Source organism: Acartia tonsa, chromosome 1, assembly GCF_053477335.1.
Source record: "Acartia tonsa isolate MP-2025a chromosome 1, ASM5347733v1, whole genome shotgun sequence".
NCBI classification, from domain to species: Eukaryota; Metazoa; Arthropoda; class Copepoda; order Calanoida; family Acartiidae; genus Acartia; species Acartia tonsa.
This window is the reverse complement of record NC_137260.1, coordinates 8,322,152-8,347,327: the sequence shown is the minus strand read 5'-3', so window position 1 is coordinate 8,347,327 and position 25,176 is coordinate 8,322,152. Positions and strand designations below refer to the sequence as shown.

Here is a 25,176-nt window from a genome sequence, read left to right as displayed (position 1 = left end):
TTATGATCTTACATGATGATTTTTTAAATTTAACAATTGCTGTTGATTTTTTTTTGTTACCAAATCGTAATTTCACATGATATCTTCAATTTGAAATTGAGGTACCCTAATATTTGTTTCACATAATTACCAAAAAGAATATTTATAAAAAGTATTTATTATCACTTATCAGATTTGCACATTTTAGCTGGATAAATAAAAGTTTTTTTTCATATTATGATGGTACAATTGTGTCTACGCCCCTTGCTTTAAGAGGCTCTGTATTCAAAGATTGAAAAAATAGCACAGAACCATCTAAAGAGACTTATAAATATAAAAATAGAATAGCCTAAGCCACCTCTAAATTATGTCACATGAAGATTCCCTTAAAAGGAGATCTTAATCGATTTGGACAAGTAGTTATCGAAAAATCTTAAGCTTCAAGCAAAAAAACCTTACGACTTAGGTAATAAATGATGTGAAACATTTCAAATAGGTTCTCCAATTAATTGGTATTAATTGAAAATTATAGATTTATGGCATGGTAAAAATATCTTTATACAAATGAAAACTTTTTTTTTTTACTACAATTCTTAATATATTGAAATACTACAAAAAAATTCATTATAATGAGTAAAAGCTCATTAATTATTAATTTAGATTGTTGCTTTGTTTTTATAATGCACATATATTTATGAGTGTACAGTATTTTATGTGATTTAAATAGTCTCATTAAGAAGAACATTTGAGAAAAATATACCTATAGAAAAATAGTTATTAAACAATTAGTTCTGTTTTTTTAGATTTATGAATATATCTATTTAAGTTGGGCAATATTTCATCAATTAATTTGGAAAATACCCCAATAAAATAATAATGAAATATTTTAGGTATTTAATTTGATTTCTAAAAATATATGATTTAGTAATTGAGTGTTGTACCTACCTACCTATGTTTATTTCAGATTATTTATTGACTGGTAAAATGGAGAACCTGATACCAGTCATAAATAAACTTCAGGTAAAAAATTATAAAACATAATAAAGGAGAGAGTGGACTATGGGCTGTTTATTACACTAGTCCCCAAAGTTTTTATAATAACGTTTTCTTGTTCGTTGGCTTAACAACTATGAGGACTTTAAATGGATTTGATTAGTTTGTTTATTAAGTTAAGTGTCCAAACTTTTCAACCACTAATTGTGATCTACAGAAGGGTTTATTTTGTGTATGAACATTGGGGAAATACACTAATTCAATTGGTCAGTGTGTTATCCCTTTGGATACCTGTTATATAGTACCTAGTAAAGGGTAAACTTGATTATTGTAATTGGTTCAATTCTTTTTGGATGATTATTATACATAAACTCTATTTATCTAACAGTAACATATAGACAATATATAAACAATGCATAATTCAATTCCTATGAATTATCTCCTCATTTAGAGAAACAACGAGTAACCCTCAATAATTTTTTCTAAGGATGTGTTTAATACTGTGGGTGCCGACGCCATCCAGCTGCCACAGATTGTTATAGTCGGCAGCCAGAGTGCCGGCAAGAGTTCGGTCATTGAGTCACTGGTCGGCAGAAGCATTTTACCCAGGTAAAATCTTTAAAGATAATTTGCAGTTTGGCTTCGAAACCGTTTAATAACCGGTGGATTAGAACAGGTTATCAGCCATACTGTTAAATCATGTGTAACATCGATTTACAGACAATTGTCCACGAATTTTAACATAAATATTATAGAATTAATACAAGAGTTAATACCAACCCTCGAGGCCAACAAAACTGGTTTTAATCTTATAACTTTTCATTTTATTATCTGCGGAAAGCTGTCTATAACATGATGCGATAAATAACTATAAAAGGTACCTAGGTATTCATTTATTTGGAATAGTTCAGATAAAGTCTTTATTTAAATGCTTTGTTTATTTTATTTTTTTTGTGGGGGGGGGGGGGGTTGTTATTTTTACATTACCTGGCTTTTTTTGAGTAAGTGTACTGTGGGGTACTTACCTACTTACTTGTCTGGAATACAATATAATGCAAAGGGATAGTTCTACGAAGTGTATTTAAAGAGTTAAGGTACTTAGAGTAGTGAACTTTTATATGTCTTAGTAGAATATATTAGGCATTGGATAGATATGATTGTATGTTAAAGAATTTTTAACATTGACCAGACCAAACTTTTTTTATTTGACAATATCTAAAAAAGTTAAAGTGATTTGCCACATAAATTACATGAGAATGGTCTATTTTTTTCCAAATATGTATAGCCAAAAACCATTTTTAGAGAATCTTTTTCAACATATTTCACAAGAGTTAAAAAAAAAATTGAACAGGGGTTCCCCTTAGGACAAGTTACTTAAAAAACATAAAAAATAACGTCCGGTTCATTATAGGACAGGTTTTCTAGATTCTTTAAAAAAAAATAAACAAAACCGTTCGGTTTACTTACAATATACACATTATCTCACGCGGAAATACCAAATAACCATACAACATATATATAATGTAATTTATGTTGCAAATCACTAACTTTTTTAGATATTGTCAAATAAAAAATGTTCGGTCAGGCCAATGTTAAAATTCTTTATCACAATCATATCTATCCAATGCCTAATATATTCTACTAAGACATATAAAAAGATCACTACTCTAAGTACTATACTAAGTATTTTATTGGTCATTCTTTGTTGTTCTGTGTATTTTGTTGTATAAAAAGTTTGAAGTTCTATTAACTAGTAAATGCTATCTAAAGTTGTATTTATGACAAAAAAATTTTGCCATATATAACATGCAACGAAGTTGAAAATAAAAATGAAAAACTCATTTTTTAAGGAAAATCCCTGGTCAAATCTTTTAATTTTAATCAATAACTTTATATTATGCACTACTACGTTATTTAAAATAGAAAAAACTTACAGTTCACTATTTTTTTAAAATGCACTTCGTGAAACTATCCCTTTAAAGCTTTCCTGAAAGTTACAGTTTTATTTCGCCACAACGGACAGACAGACAGTCATGCCTACCCTGTTTGCAAAAATAATAATTGCACGCGACTTGTTTCAGTGTTATTTGAATTGCAAACTAACATTTTTCCCTTTTCCTAAATAAGTAGCATAACATGTGTCGTGTATATCTTGAAATATTCTAAATATTTTGTTTGAGTAGGCAAAATAGTTCAATATTCACATGCAATTTCTTAACTTTTTATTTAGCCCTAGCGTCTAGGGGCTATGTACTCAAAGGGGGCTAAAAAAAAGCTTAAAACCATCACAAGACTTAAATCTGAAAATGAAATAGCCTAAAACCATCACAGGACCTATTTGACGCTTACCTAAAATAGATAACCAAATCAGTTAAGTAGTTATTGAGTTTTTAGATTTAGAAAAAAAAACCTTTCTACTTTATGCAATAGGATGATAAAGGAAGGAATGTATATTTATGTTTACCGCATATATACTCAGGCTAGTGCTTTCGCCCTTAGCATTTAGAAGCTTAGCCCTTAGAGTGGGTTAAAACAAGTAATAAGCCATGAACAATGAACATATAAAAATATCTAATTGTAAATGTTTATTTCAGAGGAGTAGGCATAGTAACCAGACGTCCCTTGATATTGCAGCTTATCTACACACCTAAAGATGACAGAGTACACAGGTAATTCCAATTATAGAGAAGCTTTGCTCCCCATAAAATATAAATATTGAAATATAGATTTTAAACGTTTTCTCTGAATTGATAGAAATCTTTGAAGAACGACTAAGATTTTTTTAAGGGAAGTAAAATTATTGGTCTGAGGGGTGTAAAATGAGGGTTTTCATACTATGTCATGACTTAATTTCTTCTTTAAAGCCTTATTGTTAGGGAATTGTTATTTAGAATTAGAAAGACAGCTGCAATTTTTAGTCAAGAATCCTATTATTTCTGCGCATCTGCTATATACAATATACATTTTCCGTTCGTCTGTCTGAAATTTCAAAAAGTCATCAGTTTTCATTAAGCTATTCTTGTTTCCATTTTTATTATATTCTCTAAAATAAAATTTAAGTTGACACTTGTTGTTGAAGCCCAGAAATATTAATCTGTATACGATTTAGATCTGCTGAGAAAGGAACTATTGATCTGGATGAGTGGGCAGAATTCTTACACACAAAAGATAAGGTTTGAACATTGGATATATTATTACCTGGATCTTACACCACATTTTCATCTTTTCTAATAATGTGAAACACACAGTAGCACCCCCTTTACTCCATCCCTTCTTCCTCTTACTGGATTATCTAACTGACCAATAAATGAGTTCCATGTTAGCAAGCTAAATTGATGACAATTTTTACCCTGTCATAGACATAATATCCACGTATATTCTGCATCCATTTTTGGCACAATTCATTTATAAACTATTAATTCTTCAGTGGTCCATAAATAAAACCTCTACCCTCAATTTTGAATTTCTGAAGAACTAAATGAACGATAAACTTATCTCCCCCCAATTATGATTCTTCAAATTCCTCTTTTAGAAGATGGATAAAATTTGGGGTGTAAAGTTGTGAAAATATTAATTTGTGTTCTTATGTCCCCTTTAAAGGTTTGGATGAAGGTTTGTTTAAAAATTTAGATTTTCCTGCACTAGGTATTCAAAAATAAATTTACATAAATGCATTTGTTGAGATTTATTCATATTTTATTTGAACTTTTACTAAAATAATACCTACAACCTTTTTATTTTTGTTAATCGATTTATCTGCATTATTATATTTCACTCAAAACTGTATACAATGAAATATACCTACTTATTCATAAAATATATTTAAAGTTCTAACATTTTTAGTATATCATGAAAAAAAACTTTACCTAAACACTACAAGAAAATTTTTTTTACAAATAGCGCAGCAAGAACAAGCTAATAAAAGTTTAAAAAAAACAGTAAACTGTAAAACATAAATAATTAAGAAAACTGAATTAGGTAGAAACTTCTCTTAGACTTTTCCATCGCGCGCGCAAAGAAAAATTGCGCAAAAAAGCTGACGAGCCTTTAATTATTTTCTCCTTCAGGTATACACAGATTGGGACGCTGTAAGGAAAGAAATCGAAGCGGAAACTGACCGAATGGCTGGGTCCAACAAGGGAATTTGTCCAGAGCCTATTTCTCTCAAGTTCTACTCCGTGTCGGTTCTCAGTTTAACAATGGTGGACTTGCCAGGTCTTACAAAGGTGAGCATTTTATTTTTTAAAAGCGAAGCTTTTCTATAATTAGGGTCGGTCCGTCCGTCCGTCCGTCCGTCCGTCCGTAACGGATAGCTTTTTTCGTTAATTTAGACATGTTAGAATTGTCCTATCGATTTCAAATTTTGCATGGTGATTCCTTTAGTAGTTAGGTACGATTTAGAAAGCGTAGCAAATCTATAATCATTACCAAAATGTCCGTACGTCCATTTTAAAAATGTTGATTTTTTTACTTTTTAGATAGCTTTTTTCGTTAATTTAGGCATGTTAGAATTGTCCTATCGATTACAAATTTTGCATGGTGATTCCTGTAATAGTAAGGTACGAGTGAGAAAGCGTAGCAACTCTATAATCATTACCAGAATGTCCGTACGTCCATTTTAAACATGTTGATTATTTTACATTTTTAACAACAAATTTATATGTGACCTAATTATCCGATTTGTCTGATTTTTGGTATACTGATTCCTGGGACAACAAAGTACAATATTATAAGCGAAGCAACTCTATAATCAAGTCCTAAAAATGTAAGTATGTCCATAAACATTATCCTGTATCAAGCAGTTTTTCAACAAATTTACTTACAATTTTGCTTTGACTCTTATACATTCGCATTCTAATTATTCAGTTCTGACACTATACAAGTGTTAATGTCCGTTTGTCCTACCGTTTCAGAGCTTCGCTTTTATGGATGTTGTCATCCTTGTCTTATTAAGGTTCTATCCCATCTCTATACTATACATGAGATTGCTTTAATCAACAACTTATATTTGTTATGAGATAGTTTCACGGAGGGTATTTAATGAGTTTAGTTACTTATCACTGTGATTTTTATTATGCTTTTGCAGATTAAGTCAAATGTAACGTACCTATCGAAAACTTTCATGAGATTTTTTTCTGTTAATACTCAATAGCATTTTTACCATTAATAAAAGTCGCTACATGAGAACACCTGTCATAATAGGACCAGGATTTTTTGATAATGAGTTTGGTCAAATCAGAAATAGTGGTCTGGAAAAAGTTGAATTATCTTGTCAAGTATTTTAACATCAACCAAGTTATTGCTTGTTGTATATTATCTTTTTTGTATTCTTTCAATTACAACAACAACAATGTTGATAACAGTGGCTTGCAGAGGGTTTTGCCAGAAAATCTTAACATCCCCCCTTTCGATTTTTGACACCCACCATAAACCAAAATCTAGAGGGGTGTATCACAGACAACAAGAAAGGTGTATATTTAGTGTATCCAACCCCCTTCTGGTTGATAATGTGTCAATATTTCAGGTTGCTGTGGGTGATCAGCCCGACGATATTGAGATACAGATTCGCAATCTTATAGAACAGTTTATCCTCAATCCAAACTCCATAATATTGGCGGTCAGCCCGGCCAATGTGGATATGGCCACCTCGGAGAGCTTAAAAATGGCCAGGTTAGAGTTTAGTTAGATGGAATGCCTTTTTTATCCTTTAAACTTTTTTACTTGCAGATTTGACCTTAAATATACTTGGAGGGGTAGTTTTCGTGAAAGTGGTTAAAACACTTTCAAGCATCAAAACTTGGAGAATACTATTCCATTTCTAAAGTAATATTATTTTTATTCGAAGATGGTTAATGTTATTTACATACATGAAAAAAGTCTTCAACCATTTTTCCTGTGAGCTAATAAAAAGTTTTCCTAAAATGTACAGGTATTGTGGTTCATCAGATATCATCCTAAGAAATACACTTTGACAATGTTATTGAATAACTGTACATTTAAAATTTGCAGGGATATAGATCCTGACGGCAGACGTACCTTGGCGGTCATTACAAAGCTGGATCTCATGGATGCAGGTATGATTATACTCCACCCAGGGACTTCCAAAGGAGGGGGGGGGGAAGGCGTACCTTGGCGGTCATTACAAAGCTGGATCTCATGGATGCAGGTATGATTATACTCCACCCAGGGACTTCCAAAGGAAGGGGGGGGGGAATATGTACCTTGGCAAACATTACAAAGCTGGATCTCATGGATGCAGGTATGATTATACTCCACCCAGGGACTTCCAAAGGAAGGGGGGGGGGAATATGTACCTTGGCAAACATTACAAAGCTGGATCTCATGGATGCAGGTATTGTTATAATCCCCCCTCCCCCTCGGCTTAAGAATGGTTCTTTTTTGGTTAGTTTTTATTGTTATTGAGGTGATTTTTTTTTATTTCTAAATGGCATCAGTTTTCACAAAAAGTATTCTTGGTTTATCTATGTAAATGTTTTTAGGTACTGATGCTATTGATATATTATGTGGTAGAGTTATACCTGTCAAACTTGGAATCATTGGTGTCATTAACAGATCTCAACAGGGAAAAAACATGCATTAGAATAAAAAGTGTAAGGTCTATAAACTTTACATCAAAGTAAAAAAGTAGAGGCGGTGTCGGAAATATAAACACAGTCAAGAGCAGAAAGAAATTTGCTGGCCGTCTAAAAAGGTCCTTGCCACTTAGGCCAGATAGTTGTCTAGGTTATACATTTATTAGGAATCAGACTTTGCGATTAAAAGCACTTTTTCTGCTTAAATTGCTGCAAATTAATTTCAAAATTGGTAGCACAATCGATTGAGTTATCCATATTAGTAAAGCTTTACATTGTACCCGGGGCGAGTTTCAAGGCTTTTTACCTAAACCTTAATCTCAGGATGAGTTTAGGCTATTTTCCTACCTTTTCCAATTCTTAAACAAAAAATGTCTTAACTATAGAAAAGCTTTATTTTTAAAATGTTAAAATTAATGCATGTTTCCTTTTTTGCACAGGACATTATTGATAAAAAAGATATTAAAGAAGCAATCAAGGATGAAACATCTTTCTTGCAGCGAAAATATCCCACACTAGCAACCAGGCAGATTACAATACTTATCACTAAAAGCTTCGCCCCCTAGAGGCCTATAGGGGCTCTTGAGGTGTAGGGGGGTTTGAATTTAACCCGCCCATACCCTTTTTTCTAATTCTAAAAACATAAAGAAAACAAACCCCTAATATTTAAAATTATTTTTTTAATAAAATTATTTTTTGGGGTGGATGGAGTAATTTTTCTTGAGTTGTAAATAAAGGGAATTGGGAAGAAGGAAGTGGGTTTTGGGGAAATTTTCACTTATAAGTCCCTCTGCTTTACAAATTAAAAATATTGTAACCTGACCTGTCCAGAAACGGAACACCGTACCTGGCCAAGACCCTGAACAGGCTGCTGATGCACCACATCCGTGATTGCTTGCCACAACTAAAAACCAGGCAATTAATATCACATTGATATCCACATTCTAGATATTATTAAATCTCCTTCCAATATGACTTCGAAACCGATTAATATCTGCTGGATTCTAAGCCATACTGAAAATCATGTATAGCTTCGTATTACAGACAATTTCTACGAATATTAAAATGAAAATCAAAAAAATATACCTTCGGCCCCTCGGGTCTAAAAAAACTGGATTTATTCTTAAAATCTCCATGTAAATATCCGTTACGATGCGATAATTAACTAATAACACCTATTTCAAGTAGGGTAGTGCGGGGTAATTCCGGTCAATTTTTTGCTTCAACTTAAAAAAAAACATACTTCCCAAAAACTTTTTCCGGTTTTTAAGAGTGCAAATGAACGATATGGCAATAACGAAGAAGCCTGTCTTGGTCCCATTAAGATCTCGCAACTAGAAGTCGGTCAAAAATCGGTTTAAAGGGCGGCGGTTGGCCTATACCGGAATAACCCCACCGGTGGGGCTATTTCGGTCAGTTGACTTTGGGGGGGTGGAACACCCCCTTAAAATATTTTTTTTTAACATTTTAAACTATGAGTAGAAAGCTGAGGTCATTAGCTTTCTAACAGTACAAGTCGCATGCAGATCAGACAATTTTTTGACCACATTTTCCCCATTATAAAAAAGTCGGTAAAATCGCAAAAAAAAACATCAATTTTTTTCATGCAAACTTTAAAAAAAAAATCATACTTTTTATTATATGATTAGGTTTTTTAAGCTTTATACATAAATTAGAGGCAATTTCTGATTCGCAGGTCTTGGAATTTCTTGAAAAAAGTGATTTTTTCCCAAAAAATTTTTAATTTTAAAAATCCTGCCAGTTTTGACAGCAGTTTTTGATACATTTTTTCTTGTCTCAAATTGGCTAGGATTGACCTACAAGGGTGGTTAAGGTGTCTAAAGATGCAAAATTACATGCCTGACAATTAACTTGAAATGATATGGGGTCTAACTCTAATATTTAAACACATTTTATTCAACAGGAATTTTGAAAATGCAAAATCTTGAATATGTACTCTAAATCTTGGAGATAGAACCCATATCCTGGGGAGTTTTTGTTAGGACATGCAAAGAGCTTTCTATAGACACCTTAAACACCTTTCTAGCTTAATCCTAGCCGATTTGACATAAAAAATCCAAACCGCGCAAAAATCTCGAACACCCTCTTATACGAAAAAGATGCAAGGGTTTCATATGGAATTTTAAATCTTCTAGCAGTCTTTCTAATAGACATACCCCTTCTTACATGAGCCAATGCAGCTGATACATCTTCAGGAAAATATTTAAGGCGTACCTTTGGGTGATATACTCTTCCCATTACTATAAAAATGTGTCTGAAAAATTTTTAATGTCTTTACAAATTGAAAAGCTTAGGCAACAAAACATGACATAATACAAGCAGTAAAATGACTAGTAATGTACATCACACAACAGGCAAGGCAATGATTAAAGCTTAGGTCATGCATTTAGGTTGTTTATGCTTCCAGATCACCTAAATAAAACATTAGGGTATTATACAGTTACAAATACAGTAATAAAAAAAAGTAAAAAAAGTGACCGGAATAGACCATTTTTTTTAGACGAAAAAAAAATTATGAAAAAATCAAGTTAGAACAACGCCTCCAATTGCAAACGATAAATGAATGCCATATCTTTCATTTTACAAAAACCCGGGGGTCGATAGGACTTACCATTTTTTCACAATTTTAGATTGAACATGGCCTATTTTGAAATTTTTTTTGCAATTTTTTTGCAACTTTTTGAGGGCAAAAAAATCATAGAAGGAGTGATCTGACAAAAATTTGCTGAAGTAAGAAATGAAAGTATAGGCAATAAACTACAACTTTGCTTTTCTGAAGATCTCTCGCAAACGTTTAGAACACCGTTAAAAAAACGGTTTTAAAAAACGGAATTGACCCGATGACCGCATTAACCCCGCACTACCCTATTATTCAAAATAATGGATGGTCACCCTTTTAAAGATCCATATAATATTAATTGTTAAGAGTAAATGTGATGGCCTCTCAGTTCCAAACTCTACTCAACTCTTATGGACAGGAATGCTTAATACTTAATATATTTCTACCTTTAGCAGAGAAGCTATGTTAAGTTATTAATAATGTTATATCCGTCTAGTTCGTAAAAGCAATAAAATCTCAATTCAATAAATTTTTTGTACAGTAATGTATTTATTGATATATTAGTGACTATCAGCTACGCCCCTAGCCTCTAGTGGAGGGTGGGGTATGTTTGTAAAATAGCCTAAAACCACCCCAAGACATTTATAAAGCTTCACTGAAATGTACATCCAATTCGGACAAGTATCCTCCGAGATCTTTAGCTTCAGACAAAAAACGTTAGGTACCTACCAGTACCACTTTATATTACAGGATATACCTAAGAATTTATTATAATTAGAACAACTTTTTTCCTATTAAAAAATCTATTAGGTATTATTATTGATTTCTTTATATCTTCATTTGTTTACTAAAATCGTAAGAAGAATAATTGAAGTATTGAACGTAAATCAGGATGTAACTGACAAAAATACAACCTTGTTGCAAATTATCACCAAGTTTGCTTCTTCATATGTGGCCACTTTGGACGGTACCTCCAGGTAGGAGTATTAACAATTAGGTTAGGTTGTCTTTACTAAGGTCGTGCAATCAAAGGGTCCATACTTTTTCATCCTAGGGATATTAGGTTAAGAAATATCTAAAGACAATCCCTTTGATTGTATGTCCTGAGGAGTCGTCTGCTTTTAAATCAATCAATTAAAATTGCGTTCAACTATGTTATCTAGATTTTAATTGATTGATTTAAAAGCAGACGACCTTTTTGATTTAAAAACGCAAATCTGTGTTATTCCTATTTTACGAGGCCTTTCGTATTGAATTCCTGCCCACTCTTATTTTTATAGTCTCGCGCCGTACATATTAGCTACCATTTTATCAAATCTCCAGGGAAGAGAGGGGACATTGGACTGTAAATTCCATTATCACCAAGTTTTATAACAACATTACTTATCTGTGGCTTAAAAGTTTTCGATAACTTCTATTGAATTCTGATTTAATCTAAACTAGTAGTGACCACTCTCAAAAACCGTTACACTGATTATTTTAATCTACAGAAGGGATAATTTTGTAAATCATAATTAGGGCTGTAAATCAATTTTCATTCATGGTCTTCTCCCTTAAGGTCCCTGAAAATGATTAATTAAATAGCTTGTTTTCAGGAATATAGAAACCTCTGAATTATGTGGAGGGGCCAGAATTTGTTATATTTTCCATGAAACCTTTGGCAGGACTTTGGATACCATCCATCCTTTAGCAGGTAATAGCCATTTCTAGTATATGGCTTCGAAACCGATTGATATCAGCTGGATTAGAACCGGTTCTGAGCCATAAAGATAAATCTTGTAAAGCATCGTATTACGGACAATTTTCTACGAATATTTTTCAAAATCATTAATTTAATACCAGATCGGCGGAAAGTTGTCTATAATAATCAGCTATTCTAGCATTGGTTTCTTATCATATTTTTATTAACATATTTATTGCAAAAGAAACTTTTAGAGGTCGACTGATTTAATCTGTAGGACCACCTAAACAAATACAACTAACAAATGCCTTTATAAAATCGGTCAACCTAAAGCTTCTTTACAAAATTGAAAAAAAATTGGAAAAAAAAATTCTAAGAGGATAACCTTTGATTTTGAAAATATATAATTTTTAAGGTTTAACATCAACAGATATTCTAACTGCCATCCGTAATTCCAACGGCCCCAGGCCCGCACTTTTTGTTCCAGAAGTTTCCTTTGAACTTCTGGTGAAGAGACAAATTAGACGGCTAGAAGAACCAAGTTTAAGGTAGGAGTTTTTTTACGGGAAGTTGATACGGATGAATCTCGGCCCAACACCGAGTCATAGATAAACACGTGTAAAAAGGATCCTACTGCTGCTATGTAAGGTGCGCGATATAAAATGTTAGCTTAGGGGGAATATATTGGCCCAACACAGGCGCATTTAAATAAGATGTTATGATTTTTGAGTTGCTACGCTTTCTTAATTGGACCAAACTGTTAAAGAAACATCTTACCAAGTTTAAAATTGATGTGACAATTCTAACATGCCTAAATTAACAATGAAGGCTATCCGTTACGGCCAACTATAATTAGAAAATCTTCGCTTTTAAAAATAAAAATTTGCCAACCAAACTGGCCAAACCATTGTATTTCAAGTATAAGAGTAAATATATCCTATACTGACTTCAATTAGGATATCTGCCAAATATCAATATCACCATATCAGGGAGAAATAAATAGATAACTTTTGCTCCAAAGTGTCAACTTTATTAATTTTCAAACTAATATGAGTAAACATGGATTTTTTGTACTTAAGAATTCTTATGCAACACTAGTATGATTATTGTTATTAGGGATGGGAATCCGTCGAATTTTTGGGCCGGATTCGGATTCCGGATTCTGAAGGAATCCGTCAAAAAAAGTGACGGATTCTTGCGGATTCCGGATTCTTATTTTTGCCGGATTCCGGATTCGGATTCCGGATTCTAGCAGTATTTTAAAAGGCCGTCCGTCACAGAGGGATAGCTTTTTTCGTTAATTTGTCACTATGTTACTTGGTTGAAGCCTTGATTTGTTTAAAGTGTTGACTTCCAGCATAACTAAAACATTTACATCACATTAGTAATTATTACCTAAAATTTGTTATGTAGAAAATTTTTTTTTGATCTTTGCCTTCAAACAGAGGGAGTTGTAAGAAAAAAGACAGTAATTTTAGCCTACCAATTTAGAATCCGGAATCCGCTATAAAAAACGGATTCCGGATCCGGATTCGGATTCCAAAATTGGCCGAAAATTAGGCGGATTCCGGATTCGGATTCCGGATTCGGATTCCCATCACTAATTGTTATAGAACAGTAAATTGTTGTACACTAATAATATCTAAAGTTCCTAGGACAAATTGGAACTTTCTTAATTTTTTTTTATTTATTATTCATTTTTTACTACATTCGGCGTAACTCATTTTAATGCACTGACATGCATTAGTTATGGATAAATTCGTAAGTGAAAATCTATTAATTATCCTTTACATCTGTTTTAAGAATGTATACATTATCATGGAGGTAGGGGACATTGAGTTGTTTATTACATTGTCCCCAAAGTTTTATTATAACGTTTTTTTTAACTCTTTTTTGGGCTTTATTCAATTTTGATTGTCTGAACGTTTCAACCACTAATTGTAATCTATAGAACGGGTAATTTTGTGTATCATCATTGGGGCTGTACATCAATTTATCGGCCACTCTCTTATCCCTTTAGATCCCGGATATATTATATAATGTTCTTTATTCTATATTATTGAAAATAACTATGTTGGCACCATGTAAGGTTTGCACGTTATGTTTTCCCATTTATTGAAAGCGAAGCTTTTCTACACTTAGGATATGTCCGTCCGTTGGATAGGTATCTCTTATCGTTAATTTAGAAATTTAATATTTTACTATCGAACTTTGCATTATGATTCCTGTAACAGTTTGGTACAATTTAAAAAGTGTAGCAACTTTATAACCAGTACCAAAAAGTCCGCATGTCAATTTTATTATGATGGTCAAAAATTAAATTTTCGTTCAGACTTCTAGATAATGTTAAATATTAAATGAATTGTGTTACTTTACATTTGTTTACGTTCATCAAGCAAAAAATGAGGTTTCCTTTTAGAACAATCCTTCTATGTTGCACAGCTGATATGTATTTACTAGTTAGCGAGATTCTTCGGTTCACATGACAGATAGACATTAGTCTGGCCCAAAATCAAGCTACTTTTTTATTTATGAATAATTCAATGTGCGGGCGTCCGGACCTTGTAACCAATGCCTAAATAGACATTTTAAGCTAAAAAAATTGTTTCTGTGATAAAAAATGATTTAGTTACGCTTACTTATAGTATCCTTTAAATAATAGGTATAAGGTTTCGTGATTATTCAAATTTTAAATATAAAAAAAATCTTTTTTATAACTACTAATGCACCAAAAACCTGTATTTTATTTATATCAAGTGTATATTACGACTAGGACAAATACAAATACTTTTTTAAATGCATGATTTACCTTTTTTTAGATAGATTACTAGCAACTGTGTCCCTAGCATCTAAGTATTATGTATTTAAATTTATAGGAAAGAATTATTACAGCCTTATACCATCCCAAGATTCTAATATAAAAATAAAAATAGCTTAAAACCATCCACGGAGCCATGTAAGCTTCAATAAAATGGAGAATTCAGTCATTGTCAAAATCTTAAGCTACAGACAAAAAAAGGTTTTAATCATTGGTATCTTTAATATATCAATAGATAGATTTTCAATGAATCAATTTTGATGTGTAAATTTGGACTAATGATAAAATTTCTATAGTGTTATGTTTTTCAAATAAAATGTCAATTAATGTCAGTAGTCTGTCATAATATTTAATTTTAGTGATATTATTCTAAACCTATCAATTAAAGTTCTTGGAAAAATTGTCCGCTCTTTTATATCGGTTAAATAAAAAATATCGTAAAAAAATCTTTCCTTATTAAATTCAACAAAACTTTTCTTTATTCTTTAGAAGATATCCCATAGCTACCAATTTCCTTCATTTTATGCACAAGCAATGAAGTACAATAATAAGGAATAGAAGACATTTTCTGTAGCAAATATTTGTTTAAAGATTAATTGATCTAAGACATCTTTTACAAATGTTAGTTTTATGTTTTAATTTTTTTAAATAGGTTTTAGTCAGAAGGACTAATGCCAACCCCTTTCTTTCGTGTCTCTGTTAGTTTATTAGATTAAAATAAAACACATAAATTATTGTAAAACGATTTTTAAAATAATAAGCTTAAAAATTCCCTCATGTGAGCCCATGATTTAATAAAAAAAAGATGACAGCATCCATAAAAGCAAAGATCTAAAACAGATAATAGGACAAAACAACACTAACACTTGTAAAGTGTCTAAACTTAATAAGCAGAAAATGAATTAATGATTCTAAACAAAATTGTAGAAATTTTTAAAAGGGCTAATTACATTTAGGACTGAATTAATGAGATGATTCCCTTATAGTATTGTACCGTTTTGTGCTCCCAGGAATCATCAATCAGATAAATAGGATAATTAGATATCATACAAAAAAACTTGTCATAAGAGTTAAAATTAGCATGTTTAAAATGAAAGTAAGGACTTGAAGGTAACTATTATAGAGTTGCTACGCATTATATAATCTTTATAGTAAAGTAACAGTATGTCTCTCTGTTTGTTCTGAAGGATCTCGCTAACCACTGAACCTATATGGTTCTCATTTGCAGAAAAATCGCTCTAGAAAATAAAATCCCCCCCCCCCCCAAAAAAAATAGTTATATTAAAACTGAAAATGGTGGGAGGGGGGGATGTTCGAATTCTTCTGCCTTTCAAAAAATCCCGACCCTAGAATTTTACTTTATCTTTTTAAATCTAAAATAAAGAATTGTGTTATCAAATTCAAATTCCCCCTCCTTAAGTGCTTCTAGAGGCCTCTAGGGGCTTAGGCACATATTACAAGGGCTTAGGCATAAATATTACAGGAATCGTCATCTAAAGTTTTAAAAGACAATTTTATAACGATAAGAGTAATCTATTATGTACGTATTTACAGACTTACAGACCCTAATTATACAGAAACTTTGCTATAAAAATAGTATATACAATATACATATTTACTACATGCAGTTGCAATATTAACGCACGTTCTAAAATATACCTAACAAATCTAAAGTTTTTAAATAATTTAAAAAAAAACAAAATATTATTGTTTTTGTTTACATTAATTTGGTCTGTTTGTTTACATTTGCATGACATACGCAGGCGTACTACCATTAAAAAGTAAAAAAGTCGTCTTTTTACTTGAAACTTGAAAAGATATTTTTACGATAATAAAATGCATTGGTCGTGATAAATTCACATTTAAAAAAAAATTCTTTTTAATAAAACTTGTTTTTAAAATGATGCATCATGATTTACTGAGGCCCGCACATCGTAATATGATTTAGGCCTCTTTCTGGGCCAATCTAATAGACATCCTGTTACTTTATTATAAGGATAACTATTGTGTAGGTGTGTGGAGTTAGTACATGAGGAGATGCAGAGGATTATTCAGACACACACACACAGACATCCTGTTACTTTATTATAAGGATACTAATTGTGTAGGTGTGTGGAGTTAGTACATGAGGAGATGCAGAGGATTATTCAGACACACACACACAGACATCCTGTTACTTTATTATAAGGATACTAATTGTGTAGGTGTGTGGAGTTAGTACATGAGGAGATGCAGAGGATTATTCAGACACACACACACAGACATCCTGTTACTTTATTATAAGGATACTAATTGTGTAGGTGTGTGGAGTTAGTACATGAGGAGATGCAGAGGATTATTCACACACACACACACAGACATCCTGTTACTTTATTATAAGGATACTAATTGTGTAGGTGTGTGGAGTTAGTACATGAGGAGATGCAGAGGATTATTCAGACACACACACACAGACATCCTGTTACTTTATTATAAGGATACTAATTGTGTAGGTGTGTGGAGTTAGTACATGAGGAGATGCAGAGGATTATTCAGACACACACACACAGACATCCTGTTACTTTATTATAAGGATACTAATTGTATAGGTGTGTGGAGTTAGTACATGAGGAGATGCAGAGGATTATTCACACACACACACACACAGACAGACATCCTGTTACTTTATTATAAGGATACTAATTGTATAGGTGTGTGGAGTTAGTACATGAAGAGATGCAGAGGATTATTCAACATTGTGGTAATGAAGTACAACAAGAAATGTTAAGGTAAATGATTTTTATGTTTTAGCATTGTGTATATTCTGCATATTTTCTACCCAAACTTTTTACTAAGGAATGACTTTGCCGCTCTTAGAAGCTATTTACTAAGATAAAAAGTTAATATGAAAAGAAAACAAGGGGGGGGGTTGTACTTTTTTTGCTGGAGGGAAAACAATTAATCTTTTCCACCCCTGTGTGTACCTGTGTGTAAGAATGAGATGATACAGGAGAGCAAGGATGGGCCTTGATCCAACTGAGAAATATAATCAAGAACTAATTGTATAGACTTAACCAGACCTAAAGTAATGCACAAACAAACCAAAAAACTACTCCCTCCCTTGTTTTCATTAATTTCAATGTAAGCTATGGGGGAGGGGCAGGGGTTCTGTGTTCGACTATACTCTTTGAGAGAAACCGCAAATTATTATTGCAGAATAAGACAGGCAGTATAAAGTACTATCACTATAAATAAATTTTAGGTTTCCCAAGTTACACGAGAAAATTATTGATGTAGTGACCAACCTGTTGAGATCCAGGCTTCCACCAACTAACTCCATGGTCGAGAATATTGTCAGCATAGGAATGTTTTTCATTTTTTACAGGTTATGTTGTACAAATGCCGCGTTCTATTAATTACAAGTCATTTAATGGTTCCTGTATACACGTAACAGTGTCACTTATTCAGTGATCTTTTGAATACCCACCATCTCCCTGCTTAGTTTACTATCAATTCCATATTGATGGCTGGTTAAGAAAAGACACCTGTTATATTAAGCTAGCTACTGGGTAAGGTCTGGTATCTAATACTTAATAACAGGACAAGGATCTAACTTTTTCCTATTGTCATTTATTACACAAAATACCATATGAAAACCTAATCCCATGCTTCTATTTTTGAAATAAATTAGAAATAATGACGTGAATTTTTTTGTTCATTATTTAAGGTCAGTTTATGATAGGTTTTATAGAGTACTGGATAGTCTTTAAGGTTTAGGGCTCTTGGAGGGGTTAAGCATATGAAGAAAGCAACCTTAGTCCTTTACACGATAAAACTTAAGTCAACACAATAACAACAAAAAGTTTGCTTGAACCCTAACATTAAAATGAAAATCAACTTTGATCAGAATTGGCCTACATTAACACAAAGCATCCAGATTTCTACAACGACGCGGCCAGTATTGGCTCCATGCTCAAATCTCCAGAACTTGAGACTGACTCCAAATATCAGGTATACTATTAAGATGACCAGTATTAGCTCCATGCTCAAATCTCCAGAACTTGAGACTGACTCCAAGTACCAGGTATAGTATGAAGATGATCATTATTGGCTCCATGCTCAAATCTCCAGAACTTGAGACTGACTCTAAGTACCAGGTATTGTATGAAGATGGTCAGTATTGGCTCCATGCTCAAATCTCCAGAACTTGAGACTGACTCCAAGTACCAGGTATACTATTAAGAAGACCAGTATTAGCTCCATGCTCATATCTCCAGAACTTGAGACTGACTCCAAGTACCAGGTATACTATTAAGAAGACCAGTATTAGCTCCATGCTCATATCTCCAGAACTTGAGACTGACTCTAATTACCAGGTATAGTATGAAGATGGCCAGTATTGTCACCATAATCTTGCTAACTTTCTTTCAGTTACATGAAAAAAACAAGTCTTACGCTAAGCGGTGTACCACAAAAATTTTCGACAGGCAATATCATATAAATTATCAGATTAAAACCAGTTTCATTAGCACCGAAGGACCAGGGTTAACAAAAATGGTGTTTGTGGAAAAATGTCTGTAATACTATTTATGTTATAGATGATTTTTCAGTATGGCTGAAAACAGGTTCTATTACAGCGGATGTTAATCGGTTTGGAAACCAAACTGGAAAATATACGAAGAAAAACACATAAAATGTAACTGATCTTTTGTAGATGCGCCCCCGAGGGTCTGTAACACAAGGTAATGGAGAGAGAAGGCCGAGGCCACATAGTGTTCATTTCACACAAAATGGTGAAGTAGGTAAATAACATTTAATTTGTAAATATTAGTTTCAAGGACGTCCAAGCTTGTTGTTTTGGTTTGTGGAGGGGTAATGTACTTGCACAAATTTTTATGGGTTTTTATAAAAATTGACATTCCTTTTTTTCTATTCGATATTATATATGCTTCAACCGACATTTTAGTTTATGCCAGCTTAAACCCCAGTTTTTTTCGCAACTTTATTAAGAGGGGGGGGGGGGTAATACAACCATCTCGTAATCAATGCGCAGTTGGAAAATTAACGGCTGAGTAGTTTAGCCGGTTTTTGGCTATTTTCAGGGCAAATTCATCAGTGATTACGTATGGATAAACTTTTTGAATTATATTTGTACATCATTTGTTATTAAAATGTTACTTTTTTTTCATTTTATAGCTTCTACTAGCTACTAGCTTTTAAGCAGTTGGTACTAAAAATTTTTTAAAAGTTTATTAGTATTATTATCGATAATTTTGTTCTAACAAAAGCCCAAAAACAGTTAACGGCTGAGCCGGCAGCCGTTACTTTTCCAACTCTTTATTAGATTTAGAGAAAATAGACATACCAAGGATTACTCATTCCAAATGTCATCCTGAAATTCGAATTCTAAGTACCATTTGCGCATTGATTACGAGATTGTTGAATTTAAACCCCCCTTTAGTCAGATATCATAATTAAAGCCCCGGCCCCAATACGATTATATTTTTATTGCATGATATGATTATATTTTTATTATCATTATCCAATCTTTCATTAATTTTTTTTTATGTTTTAAAAAATAGGATATTTTCAGATATTATTTATAAATAGATGCATGATTTTTAAAGTTCGATTAGGTTTTAATGCGAAGAGCCCCAGATGGTTTAAAGGCTTCTGTAGGGGATTAATCACAAAATAAGGAGCGAAAGAAAAAGTATTGCATTAAGTAAATGGTGAAGGTTTCGATTGGACTAAAGTATGATTAAATCTTTGCAGTAACCTGCAGAATAAAAACACTAATTTTCAACAACAAAAATAACCGTAAAGGGGTAGTTGCACGAAATCAATGCATTTAAACTTGAATTTAGTGGGCTGCGTTTTAGGTTATTGCGTTTATTATTTGATTTCTCTGAAACTTAACAATCCTATTGTTAGACTCCGACAAGGAGAACCATGCACCAGCAGTTGTGGGGTCTCGAGCTGGCACCACAGCAGCACCCACCAGAGGACGCCCCGCAAGGGGAGAGGCTTCCACCTGGCTCAGCAATATTCTACCCACCCCCAGGGGGGAAGAGGAACAGTAGTTACTTGTCAACTAAAGCTGCCACCCCTCCAATTTTTATGATTTTATTGATTTCGCATGAATTTTTAATTTAATTTTTCCTTCCTTTTTTTTAGTTCTATCTGTAAGGAAAGCAGAATATATTTGTTATGTTAAAACCTATACGCTTACCAGTGGTGTGCTTTGGGGTGTCGACACCCCCCTTAAAGGGCTTTCTGCCCCTGAAAGTGTCACACCCCCTTGAGAATTGCTGTGCACGTCACTGTGCGAGATAAATCTTACAATAAAGAATTACTTGCTCTCCCCTGATGGAAAGTTTTTCATGTTTTACCCGTCTTGATTGATGAAAAGAAATAAAAATTGGAATCATCAAAATATTGTACTACAACATTTCTATATTTGACTAGCGCAATCTGACAAGAGACTACTGTACAAGGAGGAGGATGCGCGTAGGACCCCATCACCCAACCCTCCCCCAACCACCGGAGGAGCCAGTAATGGACCTCAAAATAAATCAGTTACCTCCATTCAGGTAGTTGCTATTGGAGTACTTGCAACAAAAATGTTTTTAAAAACTTATTATTCTAGCAAATTCCGAAGCGAGTCATAAAATATTTCTTATCGAAAGTAAGTCAATATTAAGTTATAAATGGAAGGGGGTAACGAAGGTAATGCCATCGTTCATGTGCGACTAAAGGTTCTTTTTTAAAAAAATACAACTGCCTATTAGCGTGAAAACTCCCTTTTTCAATTCCTAACTTGGATAAAAATTTTGTCTTGATTTTCTCATTGAAAATGACAGAAGATGTGTTTAGTTTTGTTGCTAGCAGAAATATTTAAACAGAAATATCCACCCCCAAACAAAGTAAAGGGATTGGATACACAATAAGATATATAAGTTTTCCGGAATTTTAAAGTTAGGGGGAGATTTGAAATCTGCATCAAATTTTGAGGATTTTTTATAAAATTCGTTTTTTCTATAATTCTTTATCTAAAAGCGGAAATGCAATTTAAGTTAATTAATTTTGGCATCTGTGATTGGTGGATTTAAAAAATCTGCGCTCTGATTGGATGGCGTACATCATTCAACCAATTAGAGCGCAGGTAGTTTAAAATCCTCCTATCCTATTGGTCAAAATTAATTAACTTAAAATGCATTTCCGCTTTTAGATAAAGAATTATACAAAAAACGAATTCTATAAAAAATCCTTAAAATTTGAGCAGATTTCAAATCTCCCCCTAACATTAAAATTCCGGAAAACTTATATATCTTAATACACAACCTACAACCCCTGACTGCCATATAAAATTCACACAGGTTTAATAGGGGTGTCAAAATTTGTCTGACAAAACCATGTGCACGCCACTGATAACCACACTTAGAATTTCTATATTATAGGATCAAGAATCAGGGCCTCAGAATGTAATCTCTCCAGTGAAGCCGGTCAACCTGTTGCCAGAGATTCCCATGCAGAGTGGCCGCATGCTGAACCAGAGAGAACAGAGAGACTGCGAGGTCATTATCATTCAATTGGAGAATATAAATTGAAAACATTTAAATAAGTAGTTCTGGCAACACAATAATAGATAATAGTTATTTTTTTCATCGTTTTATTAACTGCTTTCCGCGGATTTAGAATGTACAATTATAAGATTAAAACCAGTTTTTTTAGTCCCGTTTTTTTTACTTAAATCTTACACCACCAGATTTTCCGAGTTCCATGTTAGCAAGCTTAATTGACGACATTTTTTCCACTGTCATAATAGCCACGTATATTCTGCATCCATTGGCACCACTTAGGTATATAAAAGTAGCAGGATGTCTGTCTGTATTGTGTATCTAAAGATCTTACTAATCGCTGAACCGATTAGGTTCGTCTTTACAATAGTTCTCAAAGGTAATGGGTAGGTTTATAACCTCTTACTTTTTCTTTTTAGAGACTTCTAGGCGCATAGCAGCTAGTAATTATTATAGGAACTTTTGTTTTAAACTTTTAGTACAATTTTCCCTCAGATATCATATCACTTCCAAATTATCAATTGAATAATGATGCAAACTGTGCCAGGTGATTGAGAGGTTGATAAAATCTTATTTCTACATTGTGAGGAAGAGTATCCAGGACAGTGTTCCTAAATCTGTTATGCACTTCTTGGTCAATTATGTCAAGGTAAACATTTTTAAATTGGTCTGGAATTATAATGAAGATAATTAAGACACAATCTCTGTAAATCAGCAAATATGATAAAAGTGGAGGTTATTGTTTCGTTTCATTCACATAATATATCAGCAGTATAAATATTCTTATTACTTAGAATAAAGCATTACTAGTTTAAATTAAATCCTGTTAAATTTCTTCACTCGTGTAATGTGAAGCTGCATGACAAATATCAACTGCGAGTAGTTATATTTTTTGGGATAGGTCTAGCTTTCGGGAAATTATATCCTCTGGAAATTTTGTCGCTGGTTAACTAGAAAAAAAGCTCAAAACACTCCCAATCCTTGAATGTGAAAATGAAATAGCCTAAAATCATCACAGGACCCATGTGTTGCGTAATTTACCTAAAATAGAGGTCCAATCATATTTAGTAAGTCTTAAGCTTCATACAAAAAAAAAACCTTGGTACTTTATATAATAGGATCTATTTTCAGGACAACTTACAAAGTGAGCTGGTATCAAGCCTGTACAAGCAGGACCAGATTGACCTCCTACTCAGCGAGTCAGAGCACATCGGTCAGCGTAGGAAGGAGGCGGCAGAGATGTTGGACGCTCTCCAGCGGGCCAGCCAGATCATCAGCGAGGTTAGGGAGACACATGTGTGGTAAAGTGCCCCGCAGGGGTCATACACTTGAGCCTAATAAATTCTTGAATAACGGCCAATGAGATGACCAACAATGCGAGCTCCAACCATCCAATCTCTACCTTAATGCGCTACAAGCTGGCTCTTGTAATGGAAATGTATTTAAGTGCTGCACACATTATTATGGCTTTTAGTAACAATTGAAGCCCTCCTTGAATGCACATTAGCTTCCTTGTGTTTGGTAATGCTTTCATAATTATCTCTATGTACCAAAATTATTGAATAAAAGTTCAAATTGTTCCACATATCCATTTTTACAAAATTCAAACGTTACAACTTTTTGTCTTAGAAATAAAACGTTTTGGAGTTTATTAAAGTGTTGCTTAAAGGTGTTTTTAAAAATAAAATTAAATGACTTTAAATGTGCAAAAAGTTTAAAAGCTAAATGAGAAATGCACTTATAAAGACCAACCAAAAAATGTGTGACATCACAGAATAAATGAAACATAGACAAATCAATGAATTATTATTATAGTCAGAATTTAGTGGAAATATCTCTGTTATATCTATTCGTACAACTATTTATAGTTAGTTTATGTAGTTGAGATTTTGTAAAATTATATGATTTTATTATACTATCATTAAATCTTTCAAAATCCTAACTTTTTCATACTTATTATTAAAAAGTGCTTAATTGGAATAAACCTTGCCAAAATGTCAGTAAACATTTTGTTTTTAATTTAAATTATATTGCAGCTCAATTGTTAAACTTAATGGAAAATTTTTTTATTGAATTTTAATTGTTAGGTTTAATGCTTTTACAAACATGCTCTATAATGATGGCGCACAAATCGCTAGAATTAGATAATACAAATTAAATGAATTTTAAAATAAAATTATAGTTTATCTGTGAAATGTTATTTGCCTCCACGCATCAAGTAGATTTCAAGAGCTTAATAGTTTACAGGTTTTGGCGCCATTTTATCAAATTGGCGCGAAATTTTTCGCGCCATTTATCAAATTTGCGGAAAATTGTTAGTGGCCGTACTTTACTAAAGTCAGTTTTTTTTTGTAGTCAACTTTTATTAAAACCTTTTACTAGTGTTTATTAATTTTATGAAGAAATAAATTATGTTTTTTTGTATCATTTTTTGCATTTTCGGCATGCGACTTTTACATATTTGAATATTTACAACTTTTTAATATATTGTGGCCTTTTGAACCGGTGTAATCTTATTGTTTAATGAAATGTACAATTTTTAAGAAGTATTTAGCTACTCATTCATTTTAATTGATTAAGGTGCCACAATTTTTTTTTGAAGAACTTTGCTATTATGTGATTGTTTAAAACAGGTTTTTCATTTTTGTGCCATTTTCTTTTTACAAAATAATCCATTATAATAATTTGAGTTCAGAATGTATCTAAATCCTTATGAAATAATAAATAAAGCTTTGAAACCTTGATTGTTATTTTTTTATTTTTTTTATTTACAGGATACAAAGCGAAGAAATTCAGATTATCAATAAAAAAGTTTTTTTATACAACCCCATCAAGATTTAAAATTTCGCTTTAAATGAAGAACCTCCACATTGCCACAATCAAGTTCTGATAATGTAAGTTTGGCCTGAAACATTATGCTGTATTTATATTTATATGCAATTTTTCATCACATTTACAAACAATTTTGTTTA

The 25,176-nt window shown here is 32.6% G+C and overlaps 1 protein-coding gene across 2 annotated transcripts; it reads left to right on the top strand.

Annotated features, from left to right (window-relative positions):
• The first annotated feature begins 649 nt into the window (after positions 1–649).
• Drp1 (dynamin related protein 1) lies at positions 650–24,948 on the top strand. Of its 2 annotated transcripts, XM_080151176.1 has the most exons (23): positions 650–999; positions 1,460–1,581; positions 3,567–3,641; positions 4,082–4,145; positions 5,040–5,198; positions 6,497–6,642; positions 6,982–7,046; positions 7,473–7,556; positions 8,007–8,091; positions 8,397–8,480; positions 10,513–10,566; positions 11,040–11,123; positions 11,742–11,839; positions 12,243–12,375; positions 17,336–17,413; positions 17,887–17,987; positions 18,532–18,635; positions 19,339–19,426; positions 20,559–20,700; positions 21,124–21,217; positions 22,085–22,201; positions 22,752–22,853; positions 23,336–24,948. In XM_080151176.1, the coding sequence occupies exons 1-23, from the start codon at positions 931–933 to the stop codon at positions 23,507–23,509; spliced, it is 2,322 nt and encodes a 773-aa protein (XP_080007302.1). In that variant the 5' UTR covers positions 650–930; the 3' UTR covers positions 23,510–24,948. The 2 variants fall into 2 exon arrangements, with proteins under 2 accessions (XP_080007302.1, XP_080007310.1); XM_080151184.1 differs by lacking the exon at positions 20,559–20,700 and having other exon boundaries at positions 21,093–21,217.
• The last annotated feature ends 228 nt before the right edge of the window (positions 24,949–25,176 follow it).